Below are 14,514 nucleotides of genomic sequence, written 5' to 3' on the forward strand. Positions count from 1 at the left end.
TCTCTCTCCCCGTCCCTCTCCCTCTCTCTCTCTCAAAAGTAAAAAAAAAAAAAATTAAAAAAATCTAAAAAAAAAAAAAGAAAAATTGTATCTTGAAGTTAATGATAACACTCTTGAATGTAATTTCATAATTCGCATGGTAGCCAGATTTTTTCTGACAAAACATTTAACTGAGATTATTTGGGAATTCATTGGCAAAGTACATTTCAACATATAAATAGCATGTGCACAACTTTTCAGATATATCTAAAATATATAAGGCAGAGAATTAACTAGTTGCTTTGTTTCTACTAGTAGATTTTGAAGTTTTACTGGAAACATTTGAAAGCTACTTTTTCCGTAAATTCCGCTCTTATTTGTCCACTTCCATAAGAATAGAGAACAAGGTGGTTAGCCCTGTCATTCCTTCTTCTCAAGTCCAACCAGTGACTTTACTGTTAGTATCTATCTTTGCATGCTTACACTTTACTGTCATTGCCTCTTTTACTTATCTCCAGAGGATCCCAAGGTTGGAGTAAACAAAAAATAGCTTTTGTTTCATAAGAAGCAGAAAACCAAATGAAATTGTATTGGTCAAAATGGTTTTCCATTGCTAGATACATCCCATTAGTTTTGTGGCTAATACACAGAACTACTATTGTGTACTTGCTGTGTGTCAGGCAGTGATTTAACAGCTTTACGTATTTAACCCAATCATTCAACAACTCTGTGAGGGAAGTACAATAAAATTTTATGCCAATGTGCCTGGAAGTGAGGTGAATTTGGAAATAACACAATTAGTGCCTGTCTTCAGAGGGCACTAGAGAAGTGAGTCCTCTGGTCTCCACTATTGGCCTGGCTGAGTTTCTCAGATGTAAGCTGTCAAAAGGAGTTCTAGCTAACCTGGAAATTCTTGGGTTCACTGCCTCTTGGCTTCAAGTTTCAGCCAGATATAGGGCCTAGGATGGTTCACATGGATGTTGCTGCTGGAGCGGACAACTGCCACCAGCTGGTACATGCTGTAATACCCTATGCCTAGATCTCTCGGCTGTCTAGTGTGCCTTGATCATTTTATTAGTTCCCATCTCTTCCATATCAACCAACATTTCATGTGACTAACTAAGTAAAACAGACCTTCTGAAGATGAACAATAGACTATTTAATGGGATTGAATGTTAATTTAAAAGAAAATTGTAATCCCAAAGTAGGAGATTGTAACACTTAAGAAATTTGACCCATTTAAAGTATATAATTAAGAAGTCTGTTTATGTAAACTTAGTTTTCACTTCTTTAGCCATAGTAGTTCTATATAGTGCCTTTCCATTCTGGCAAACTGCAGGAGCCTATTAATTTATGAGTGTTAGACCTAGTTTTCTTCCCCAGTGCACAGAATCTTGCATATAATAGGCTTTCATTATAAGTTGGTTGAATTGTTTTCAAGGTCTTACTAAAAGTATACCTGTTCCATAAGGTATTTCTCTTTCCATAAACCAAATCTTTGTGTATTCTTTGATACTGATTTTTTGCCTTTCTTTGTTTTTTAATTTTATTTTTTAATTTTAAATATATATTTATTTTGGGAGAGCGCAAGTGGGGAAAGAGCAGAGAGAGGGGGACAGAGGATCTGAAGCGGGCTCTGTGCTGACAGGCTGACATCAGCAAGCCCTATGTGGAGCTCCAACTCAAAAACCATGAGATGATGACCTGAGCCAAAGTCGGATGCTCAACCGACTGAACCACCCAGGTGCCCTGAGTTTTTAACTTTTTAAAGTAATCTGTATACCCAACATAAAGCTCAAACTCAGAACCCCAAGATCAAGAGGTACATGCTCCACTGAATGAGCCAGCCAGGTGCTCCTGACTTTTTTACTTTTTTTAAATTGTTATTTTGTATTGTTTCTTTACTTTGTTAGGTTATCAGAAGTAAATTGTCTTTTTTGCATGTTATTTTGTTGTATACATGTTAATCATTGACTTAGACGATTAATAGAGTGACAATAAGTTCTGGTTTGCCTGGGACAATCTTGGTTTGCATTTCTTGTTAGGGCTTAATTATTAATAATTTCCTCTTTTACTCTCAAGAGTAAGCCGAGAGTGTCTTGGTTTAGATAATAAATTACTTACCTGTACTCAAAAACTTTTAATTGTGATTTCACAAAATTTAACTGAAGGGGAAAAGACAAAGTTTAGATGAATTTTTTTTATCTTGTATAACATATTTTTTCATTTTAATTAAATGAGATGTTAAATTATAAGTCTGTTTCTTGAATATTGATTAATGGAATGTTGCTTTTTTTTTCTAGGTATTTTAACAGTAGTGATAACAATCTACAATATTGGGGATTGGATTATCCACCTCTTACAGCCTATCATAGTCTTTTATGTGCATATGTGTAAGTTTTTTGTCTTTAATGTAACTCTAAATGTTTATGCGCTTAACAGGTTTAGTAAGAAACTGTGTGATCTGGGTTTGTTGAGTAGAGGACAGATTGTTTGTACCTACTTTTGTATTGTGGTTTGTAAAGCATTATACCTTTGCAGTCAGGTTGTAAGTTAACTATCAAAGTTTGAACATTTCCATAATTTCTTTGGAGGATAGGCTAGAAAGAAATGTAAAAATCTACCTTTGTTTTGAAGCACAGATACTAGTAATTACTCATGGACTACTGACAAATACATCTAATATGGTTAGTTGTGTATGCTTTTTTTTATGGAATGGTCCACAGTGAATGAAAAAGATAGAGGTCCAAATGGTATTCTGACTAACATGTCAAGTTAGAAACTCTAATTACTATAGTGTCTCACTTAGGATTTAAGATCAAGGTTGGAATTCCTTCTCTTTTAAAGAAATAGAATGGTTTATAGAAGATTATGAAACTTCTCTTTGGTGGAGACTCATTTTTGCTCTTTTTTAAAAAAATGTTTATTTATTTTGAGAGATAGCATGAGTGGGGGAGGGGCAGAGAGAAAGGGAGAGAAAGAATCTCAAGTAGGCTCTGTGCTGTGTGGGGCTCGGTCTTATGAACCGTGAGATCATGACCTGAGCCGAAATCAAGAGTAAGATATTTGACTGAGCCACCCAGGCACCCCCAGTCTTGCTCTTTAATAGTATCCCATTTCAGACTTGAAGTGTGCTAGCAAAAATTTGAGGAACTTATTCATATTACTTTCCAAGCTCAAATCTTATTTGGTTTTTATTTTTCCTTTATTCATAGTTTGTGAAAATTAGCTTCCTGGATTAAAAATAAGTCCCTAAAGTTTATGATAATCAGATATACTTTGTAGTGCTCAGAGTAACATAATATGGTTGAAAATTTAATTTATCTTTAAAAATTATGTTTACTTTTATGCAATGATTTATAATTAGTAGCTATTGCTGATTGTTATGATAACTGAGAAGATTATAAACTATAAAACATAATCCTTTGGTCAATACTAGCATATTGTCCTTTATAAAGTATGTGTTTAATAAATGAAACATGACACATCAGATTGTTTTTATACTGAAAGAATTGTGAAGGTAGGGATTTTTGTGACATGTTACATGGTTTTGTTGGAAGGTGAGTGAGGTAGACCCTGTGTTACAGCTTAAGTCAGTTTCACATGATTAAATAAAAGAGTGAAGCGTAAGAGCAATGGGCACTTCTTGAAATAGATTCATATGTCTTCAGATGTTCTTATGGCTAAAAGAGATGAGTAATACTGTATGTGTATATATGCTTTGATTTTTCAGGGCAAAGTTTATAAATCCAGACTGGATTGCTCTCCATACATCACGTGGATATGAAAGTCAGGCACATAAGCTCTTTATGCGTACCACAGGTAAGAGAGCAAAGGAGTTGATTCTCAAAGCACATTTTGATTTTTAAAAAAATTGTGAATAAACTGATAGAAAATTCTATTACTCTTATTGACTTTTAATATTGTGTAACTGTATGTATACATATGTATAATACATAATCAAATGTATATGTAAGCTGAAAAACAAGAGAATAGGAATAATTTCGGGTGCTTTACATTTATTATTATCTCAATTCTTTCAATACCCAAATGAGCTAAATACTGTTACTATCTTTACTTTAATCTAAGGGGGTGGAAGCACAGTTGAGTGATGCTAATAGCTTACCTGAGGTCAGATAGCCATAAATTGAAGTTTTAGTTGTTTACTGCTGCATTAATATCTTTATTCCAAATTCCTTTCACCTTTTTTTTTTTTTAATGTTTATTTTTGAGAGAGAGAGAGGAAGAAAGAGAGTGAGAAGGGGAGGGGCAGAGAGAGAGAGAGAGAGAGGGAGAGAGAAAGAAAAACAGAGTCCCAAGCAGGCTCTGTGCTGTCAGCGCAGAGCCTGACACAGGGCTCAAACTCACAAGTCAGGAGATCATGACCTGAGCTGAAATCAAGAGTTGGACTGACGCTTAACCGACTGAGCCACCCAGATGCCCCTCACCTTTTTCTTAAAGTAAACCTTGTGGTTATATCTTATACATTGTATTGCTGTGCATTTTTGCTAAATTAAATAATCCATTCAACAGGTATATATTGAGCATGTATTATGTGCTCTTCTAAGAGCTTGAAAGTAGTAAGATTAGGTTTCTTTAAAAGCTTTACATGATTTAGACTTTAATGCTCTGTCTTGGCCTTTTCCTTCATTAGTCTGAATTTAGTTGGAGTTTGTTCTCTTCATCATTCATCCAGTCATGAAATCTGAGGCCCAAGAGATAATCTGTCTTGCCTGTCTTTCCCTCTGCCATACCATTTTCCTTTCCTCACAGAGCTTTAATCCTCTCTGAACTGCATACTCACTGGAGGATTATTTAGCTTCTGAACTAATACCTGTATCTGGGAACTCACAACCTTTAGAAACAGTCTGTTGTATTTTCAGAGGGCCCCAGTCACTCAACATTTCCTTTTTATGTTGAACCTCCACTTGTCACTTTAGGTTCTGTTTCCTTAGGCTACATAGAACAAGTCTGATCCTTTGTATACCTAACAGCCTACAGACATTTGAAGTCACCTCTTCTCCAGGTTAAATATTTTTAGATACGTTAGCTATTTCTTAGATGGCCAGCTTGTTGAATGTGATTATGGTTTGAGGCCTCTGGTTGTGCTCCTTTGAATATGTTCCATTTTGTCAGTGTCATCTTAAATGTGGCATCTGGAGCTGAAAATAGATTGCATGCTTCTAAAACTGACAGTTTACTGTCATTTACCTTATTCTGGACACTGTAGTTAGCCTGGAACAACAAAAAAAATAGTCTCGTTGGGTAGCTATGTTGTACTGTTGAAGAACTTAATGTATTTGTATTTCTTTGTTCTAAAAGAACTGAACATTCCAAATTATGAATTGGTTTTTTTTTTAACTGTGTTTTTCAGTTTCCTCCTTACCTGGGTCTGTCAAGCTCTTTATATGCATTAATTAGCAAAAGTTTATGTAGTTTTATAAATATTAACATTTAAAAAGGATTCTTACATGAATTGCATCATTTGAGGTATACTTCATACCAGAAAATTTGGAATATACAGATGCTGGCAAAAAAGTGTTGTTTTCCTTTGCTTTGAGTATCCTTAAGTCTAAGTCAGAGCAAAGAGGGAATGAATTTTGGATACATCTAATTGATTTAATGTGTGAATTTATTAGAGATAATTACAAGACTCTTAGAGTTGTAGCACCATAACAATTGAAATTAGGCACAGGTGAAGGGAACGGACAGGGTGTAAAGGCTTTGTCCAGAGTGGGTGAGAGCCTCCTGTTAACAGAATTTCCACTCAGGGTTAGAGTCGGGGGAGGATGGCTTTTCATATGTTATTGAAAATCCCAGCAGACCCATGTTTAAAATGATTTGGTTGCTTTTTCAGTGTTAATTGCTGACTTGCTGATTTATATACCAGCAGTAGTTTTATACTGTTGTTGTTTAAAAGAAATCTCAACTAAGAAAAAGGTAAGTTTTAAAGTTAACCTGACATTTCATCTCTGAAATGTTTTATTAGCTTCACTATTAAAGTATAGAGCTTACAGAAGCCATGCTTTGGGGAATAGGCTATTGTAGAACAGTGATTCTTTTGTCAGTTAAACTTACCTTAGACTAATAATTGCAATGTTCAACTGTAGTAATAAGATGCCTGGGATTTAGATGTTATGTACTGCTGGATTACATAGCATACCGAATTTATGGCTTTACTGATAAATCTGAATGGTTTGTGGGAAGGAAGGCATTTTGAAGAGTCGGTGTATATTGTCTTATTCCCACTTAACAGATATTCCTTCGGGTCATTTTATACAGGTTAATCATTAGATTGACTTCTTTGATTTGTATATCTACACGTGCTTTCTCTGACAAATACCTGTTAGTGATTTTTTTCCCTTATTACTGAGGTATCTTATGTCACCTCCATGAAAACCTCAGTGTTTGGAGAAATATTTTATAAAAATAATTTATAAAAATTTTGATAAATTACAAGGTGAGAGGGAACATTTGCTGTGTTGAATCAAACAGTAGTCTTACTCTGATTTGAGTCACATGACTTTTTAAAAAAATTTTTTTAATGTTTATTTATTTTGAGAGAAAGAGAGAGAGTGGAGGAGGGGCAGAAAGGAAAGAGAGAATCCCAAGTAGGCCTGGCACTGTCAGCATAGAGCCTGACATGGGGCTTGAACCCATGAAACTGTGAGATCGTGACCTGAGCTGAGATCAAGAGTTGGATGCTTAACTGACTGAGCCACCCAGATGCCCCTGAGTAACGTGACTTTCTTATTTCACAATGTTTTTCTTTACAGGTTGCTAATGCATTATGCATATTGCTGTATCCAGGCCTTATTCTTATCGACTATGGACATTTTCAGTATCCTTTACTAATTTAAAAATGAAGTCAGATGCGTATTTTGAGATCTAGGCTCAGGGTGTATAATGTTGTCATCCAGTAATGTCTTACTTGCTAGGGTAAGACATTTACCCTATTTAAACTTATTAAACTGTTTTTTTATTTAAACTGTTTATTTAACTTATTTAAACTGTTTTTCACAATAATATGATAGAATGTTTTCACCAAGCTTTTACTTTAAGAGTAAAGTACAGATTTATTGAAAGTAGAATTGCTTTTCTTATACCCTTTTGGCTTGGGAACAAAATGTTGGTCACTGATGAGCTCTTCTGGAGACCTGGAAAAAGAGTGCCAAGTATGCTTATGCTCTTCTAACTCTAAAGAGGTGTAACATATCTTCTATCTTTTGTAAATGTCATCTGACATTGACAGAAAGGAAATAGTCATCGAGTTTTTCGAGTTTTAAACCAAGATGTTTCTCTAACAGATAGCGGTAACTGGAAGCTTCAGAGAACTAAAACTGAATAATTAAAAGCTATGTGGATTTTATGTGTGTAATTTTTTGATATGTAAAGTAAGGAACATTCAAACATATCTTAGAGGAAAGTTGATAAAATTTGGACATGACCGTCCATTTTATCTTCTGATGTATTAACTATTACTGTCTGTCCCCATCTGTCCCACAGCAACATGATCGATTGATAGCTTTTCCTTTTGATGCCAGTCTGTTTTAGTTATAACAAAATTAATATGTGTATTTGTCAAAGGATTTACAAAAGATTAAATCAGAGTTTTTATTCTGTCCACTTTCCTAGTTGCCTTTTTTGTTTTTTTGCAATCTGGGATCATGGCCATCTGATAACTCTGATAATATCAGGAACGCTGAAATAAAGAAAAAAAAGAACAACAAAAAAAGTTGTTTACGAGATTTTAAGAACTGTATTTACTTTGAAATGTAACACTCTTACAGAAAAGTGCACAAAATGTAAATGTGTGTCTCAGTGCATTGACAAACGATTACCAGGAGTCAAAAAATAGAATGTTGCCAGGATCCAAAATCTGCACTTGTACAGCTCCTAAGTACTTCTCTCTCCTCCTTTCCCAAAGATAGCCACATACCAACTGATAACACTATAGTTTAGTTTTCCCTCTTTTCTGGACTTAATATAAAAGAGACAACACAACAGGTATTCCTTTGTGTTTTGTGTTTTTGGTTCAACATTTTGTGAGTTATTTTGTAGTTGTGTGTAGCTGTGGTTTGTTCACTTACATTGCTCTATGTTCTATTGAAAGAATACACATAATTTTGTTACTCATAGACATTTGGATTGTTTCCAGGTTTTGGCTATGATGATATGTTGCTACGAACAGTCTTATAAATGTCTCTTTGTACACATATAAATATATTTCTTATGAGAGAAATTGCAGAGTTATAGGGTATATTACATGTTTAATTTTAGATATTCCTGAGTGGTTTTTAAGCATGGTGTACCACTTAACATTCTTGTTAGAAATGATGTTAGTGTTCCAAATACTCATCTTCATCAGTAGTTGGCCATTTTCGTTTTAAACATCCTGATGAATTTGTATCTCCTCTGTGATTAACATCAAACTCTTGAAGCTTTTGGGATTATGTAATCTGGTGGGGACACATTTTTTAACTACTATGTATTTTATTTTCCTCATTTATTAAATGGGGATAATAATTACCCTTACTTTGTATACTTTTTTTTTAAGTTTGTTTGTTTATTTAAATAATCTCTACACCCAACATGGAGCTGGAACTCATGACCCTGATCTCATCAGGAGTTGCATGCTCTTCTGAGCCAGACAGGCACCACATTTTGTGTGCTTGTTTTGAGAATTAAATGGATTTTATTATTTATAGCATTTAAAACAGTACCTGGGAGATACTAAGCTCTATATGAGTATTTATTGCTATTATTATCTGTTGTTCTTGCTGCTGCTGTGGCTGCTTTTAACTATTTTTTACTTTTTTGGGCTCTGAAATGATTTGTTCAGGCATAGGTATTTGTGACAATTATTTTGAATACTCTATGTGTCATTTATTTTGAAGACTCATGTTCTTGAGTTCTGGGAAATTCTCGGGTTTGATGATTTTCTCACTTTACTCTTTCTTGAGCTTATTAGACAGATGTTAGAGCTTTCATCTCTGTGTTGAGCATCTCTTTGTCTTTTGTTTTATGGTATACAAGATTATCTTGACTTTATCTCTAACGCTTCTGTTAAGTTTCATTTGTTTTGTTAATCCTATCTTAAATATGAATTTATTCTTTTTTCTACGATTCCCTGAATTATGTCCATTCTTCTAGGGTGACTTTTTTTCCCCCTTTTCCTTCTGGTTCTTTCTCTTGTCATAGGTTTTTCTTAAATGTGTGTCTCATCCTAGTGTATCTGTGATTATTTAAGAGTATGACAGAAAAGAAAGCTGCATGTGAGTTCTCTGTATTTGGCCCACTATAAGGTAAGTGGGCAAGGGGCTGGCCAGTACACTTTGGGGTCCTTAAGTGTCAGAATGTGGAGGTTTGGCACTGTAATGTTAACTTCTACACTAGCTGCCCTAGTGTATTTAGTGTATATAGTTTATTACACTTCTTTGGAGAAATATTCCTTCTGTTCCCTGGGGGTAGGGGATGGGGTAGTGGTGGTAAATATTTGGTTGCCAGATAATCTCTACACAGGAGTAAGATGGGATTTGACTTCTCCATCTAGGCATTTTCACTTAATCCTCCTGTTTTCTTTTCAACATGTTACTCAAGCACCCTAACCTTCATGGTGTTTCCTGAGTGGTCTAGGGGCTTGCAGAGTAGATTGGCTTCTTGGTTGCTTGGGCCTCCTGTATGCATTTTCTAAGCTCTGGCTTCTTCCATTCTATTTGTTACTGCTTATGTGTCCTTTCTGTCTTCTAGAAGTGTGTTGAAATCTTTATCTGTTGTAACCCATCTTCCTATTCTTTTTTACAGCTGTGAATATTTAAAAATTCCCTATCATTTTAAGGGGGTCTTGGGAAGGAGAGGAGGGCAAACATGAGTGCGTAGCTACCATTTGAGCTGAAAAATCTAATTGTAATGTTGTTTTGCTATAATAAGGTTATTAGTTTCTGATCAACTTATAACTTACTATATTGATTCATATTATAGAGGAGGTATAGTGATATCAGTATGTGTGTGTTTTACTTTGGAGCATTGTTTTCTTGTCTAGATTTTGGTATGTTATTATAGTAATAGTGTGAAATAGTCTAGCAGAAACAACGCTACGTGTTAACTACTTAGTGGTCTTTAAACCTGGAACAAATCTGTTGCTCTATTTAGCAGTCTGATTTAATATATTTGAGGCCATTATATACAATTTCAAATTAGTTTATGACTTCAATACTTTAAATTTCTGTTTAGAAATAGCTTTCATTGTATATATTGTTTTAAAATCACATAAGAAATATGTTCTATAAAATGCAAGATCTATTTGTTTTAATTATTGAGATAATTTCCTTGACACAGGAACATATATAATTCTGTGAGTCTTGGCTTTGCTTTGTGGGGTGTTCTTGGAGTATCTTGTGACTGGGACCTGCTAGGCTCGTTGGCATTTTGCTTAGCTATAAATTATAAACAGATGGAACTTTACCACTCTTTGCCATTTTTTTGCTTTTTACTCGGCAAGTGTTTTAAAAAAGGCCTGAAAGGAAAGGGGTGAGTGGCTTTTACACTACAGAATTTAAAAAATTACTTCAGAGAATTTATTTGGCATACTTAACCAGGGAGAAGGTGGTCTTTCATTTTGCCTTTAGGTGACTTCTTATTAATGTGTTGGCTCTGAAGTGAGTTGGAAGAGAGATTGTCATGTTCTGTATTATTTTAGATCTTCCAAACTAGAGAAATATTTTGATCTATGTAAATTTACTGGAGGTAATGTGGATTGGCTCTTGTTAGAGTATTGCTATAAGATTTCATCCATTTAGAGCATATTACATTTTATACTTACTAGAAATACATCCCAGTTTGACATTTTTTTTCATGGCTGATTGGAAAGGCATCTAAGTTAAATGTTAATTAAGATGGTGATAGTCTTTGTTAGAGAGGTGTACATCTTAATGATTGTGAATTGCTTAACTCTGATTTGACTAGACTGCCATATTAAACCTTTTTTAGTAGCATAGATTTATTATTGCTGTATATTTGTATTTATCATCTTTAGTGAGACTGAGACTGATTTCTTAGAATTATTAACCTTTCCTTGTCTACTGGTCACCTTTGTTTTTGTTCTAGGTTTGTATTGTTAATTAAGCTAGCTTGTACGGTTGTAGCTTCCTTCATTCTCTGCTGGCTGCCATTCTGTACAGAAAGGGAGCAAACACTGCAAGTTCTAAGAAGACTCTTCCCAGTTGATCGTGGATTGTTTGAGGTATATTTAAAAACTTTCTTCTTAGGGCACCTGGGTGGCTCAGCCGGTTGAGCTCAGTTGGTTGAACCCAACTCTTGATTTCGGCTCAGGTCATGATCTCAAGTTTCATGAGTTTGAACCCTATGTTGGGCTTGGTGCTATGCAGAGCCTGCTTGGGATTCTCTCTGCCCCTCCTCCGCTCTCTCTCAAAGTAAATAAACATTTAAACAAACAAAATAACGTCTTTCTCATTGGGGCACCTGGGTGGCTCAGTCAGTTGAGTGTCTGACTTCGGCTCAGGTCATGATCTTGTGGTTCGTAAGTTCGAACTCTGCATCGGTCTCTCTGCTGTCAGTGCAGAACCCACTTTGGATCTTCTGTCTCCCTCTCTGCCCCTCTATCACTCCCCCCAATAAATAAACATTAAAAAAAAAAACCCTAAATTTTCTTCTCACTCTTTTCTTGTTACACTACCTGTGCTGTGAGTCCTGGGGATTTCATGTAGAAGACACACAAGGAATGTAACTTCAGCTGCACTCCTTTCAGTCATTCCTTGCCAGTTATTTAATCCAGTATATAATCTAGCTCAGCTGTCAGTTTCTAGTACATTAAATGAATAGATAATATTTATGCCATCATGAAAGCCATAATTCAATTATACATTTTTATAATGAAATAGGATCCATAGTGAAAGACAGCATGAGAAGTTGTAGCTACAAAGTTAACAGCTTTGTAATTTTTTGGTTTATATTCTCTTTTTAGTCTTAGGAAATTATTTATTAAACTAATAATCATGTTTGCTTCAGCAAGATCTCATAATTCCTTATATAACCTTCATCCATAGTAATTTTTAATGAGAATCTTTCATTTCATTTCATTTAATGCTAGCTTAATCACTCTTGTTAAACTTTTATTACATGGATAATTTGATGATTTAGATTTAGTAATTAAATTAAACAAACCATTTTTCTGAAACAAAAAGGCCTTTTAATAAAGTTAGACAGAGACAACATATTTAGAGATAATTTGCTTTTGATAAACATTTCTTTTAAAAAGAATTAGAAAAGTAGATCTAATTTTTGAATATATAAATTGTTCTAGATTATCTTTTGGTGGATCTATAGGAGGATGGAACCAGCATTTTGAAAGAGATAAGAAAAGAGTTTTGTGTTGTGATGGAATAGGAATGTGTGACTTGTATGTTGATGGGGATACTGCTGCTACTGATATTGATAATCACAAATAATCACTATTATTGTCACCACTCTACTTACTAGGTGCCACATACTTCACATGTGGTTTTATTTGATTCTTACAATAGCTCTGACTGAGGTATCTATTGTATCCACTTTGTAGATTAGAAAACTGAGGTCAGATGGGGTGCCTGGGTGGCTCAGTTGGTTAAGCATCTGACTTTGGCTCAGGTCATGATCTCATGGCCCCTGAGTTTCAAGCCCCACGTCAGGCTCTATGCTGACAGCTCGGAGCCTGGAGCCTGTTTCAGATTCTGTGTCTCCCTCTCTCTCTGCCCCTCCCCTGCTCACGGTCTGTCTCTGTCTCTCTGTCTCTGTCTCTCTCTCTCAAAAATAAAGATTAAAAAAAAATTTTAGAAAACTCAGGTCAGAGATTCATGTAGCTTGTACATGGCAGAGCTGTGGTTTGAATTTTGAAAATTGTGTTCCTAACTTCTTTATATTTCCTCTAACCTTAAAGCCTATTTAAAGAAAAGTTTAATTCTCCATCTAAACTGCTTGGTTATTTGCCTTGTTTCTATTTCAGAAATAGTATTTATCATGATAATTATAAAAATGAGTATCATAATGTTTGATGGGGTTGCTGGTCACCTCCATTCACTTGTCCTCAAAATCTGAAGAGTATTTTCTTTGATCTGACAGAGGGAAGGAGGGTGGTACAGTTGTCAGTGATGGTTACTTTCTTGATGTTATGCTTACACAGCTGTGAGTTAAGCAGCTGTGTAGAGGATGGGTTTCACGGGCAGAGAGCTGTAGTTACAAATTTAATTTTGAAAGTGATCCTACCACAACTGCTAATGTCTTTAAATGCCTTGATTTATTAGCAATTAACTCTTGTCATTGTTAGTTGCTAGTAAGTTATACTTGAGATAATTTCAGGTATGTGATAAAGTGGGTCAAAAATGTATGTTTTATAAATTAGGAAAAAAATAAGATTTCCTAGAAAAATTTCCAAAGATGAATAAACTTCAGTATTTAGGGATCGTGTACTGTTGTTTAAAAAATAATGAACATTTCTTGGGAATGTCTAGATTATGATTGGCTAGTGATATAGGTCAGTTTGCATTGCAAAAAAAATGAAGAATTTTTGTGTGTATGTGTGTGTGTGTGTGTGTGTGTGTTCCATGGAGAGTTTAATCAACTTAGTTATAAAATTGTGAACAAGAGCTTCATGTCTCAAAAGTTTAGAGATTATGGGCTGTACCTCATAGAATTTAATATTTCTTTCAGTTATATCAGAATGTAAATTTTTTTTTAAATATGTATTTATTTTTGAGACAGGGAGAGACAGCATGAACGGGGGAGGGTCAGAGAGAGAGGGAGACACAGAATCCGAAACCATCTCCAGGCTCTGAGCTGTCAGCACAGAGCCTGACACGGGGCTCGAACTCACAGACCGTGAGATCATGACCTGAGCCGAAGTCGGATGCTTAACCAACTGAGCCACGCAGGCGCCCCTCAGAATGTAAAATTTAACAAATCTCTTTTCAGGATAAAGTAGCCAATATTTGGTGCAGCTTCAGTATCTTTCTGAAGATCAAGGATATTTTGCCACACCACTTCCAGATAATAATCAGGTAAGAGATAAAAAGTTTGTATATAATGTTATATAAGCTTCTCTCTAAAAGTGTTATGATAATAACTCATTTATCTGACATCATTAGGGAATGAGATGTTTTTCATTAGTGAATTTTCCACATAATATAAACCTATCACTCTACACAACAAAACTTTTATTTGCAATATTTAATGTGATAATCTTTCTGGATTGTTACCTACTTCCCTCCCCCTTAAACAAAGTCTACTAAATAGGATTAAACACTGTCTTGAGGAGTCATGATTTTCAGTGGTGTATATCAATCTGGGTTCAACCAGAGAAGAATCAGTAGGAGGTGTGTGGGTGCGTGTGAATTTATTACAAGGCTTTGGTTTATACAGTTGCGGGGTCTGACTGAAGAGCGTAGAAGTCCACAAGGCAGGCATTCGGGAAGGAGTATCTAAAGGGGAAGGAAAAGCAATTCAAATCCAGTTGCTCTTTGGAATCTGAGTTTAGGGAAGCCC

At 35.1% G+C, this 14,514-nt stretch overlaps 1 protein-coding gene across 5 annotated transcripts in view; it reads left to right on the forward strand.

The window, feature by feature from the left end:
• Positions 1-14,514, forward strand: part of ALG6 (ALG6 alpha-1,3-glucosyltransferase) — a 65,971-nt gene that overhangs the window by 29,496 nt on the left and 21,961 nt on the right. For all 5 annotated transcript variants that reach the window (XM_086717180.1, XM_086717178.1, XM_086717179.1 and 2 more), the window contains 7 exons: positions 2,283-2,372; positions 3,713-3,801; positions 5,837-5,919; positions 6,756-6,820; positions 10,324-10,509; positions 11,086-11,221; positions 13,945-14,030. In XM_086717180.1, the coding sequence (XP_086573306.1) occupies positions 2,283-2,372; positions 3,713-3,801; positions 5,837-5,919; positions 6,756-6,820; positions 10,324-10,509; positions 11,086-11,221; positions 13,945-14,030 (735 nt within the window). The remainder of the gene's footprint in view (positions 1-2,282; positions 2,373-3,712; positions 3,802-5,836; positions 5,920-6,755; positions 6,821-10,323; positions 10,510-11,085; positions 11,222-13,944; positions 14,031-14,514) is intronic.

The sequence above is a fragment of the Puma concolor genome, chromosome C1, assembly GCF_028749965.1.
Source record: "Puma concolor isolate L17-30 chromosome C1, mPumCon1.1.hap2, whole genome shotgun sequence".
Classification (NCBI taxonomy): Eukaryota; Metazoa; Chordata; class Mammalia; order Carnivora; family Felidae; genus Puma; species Puma concolor.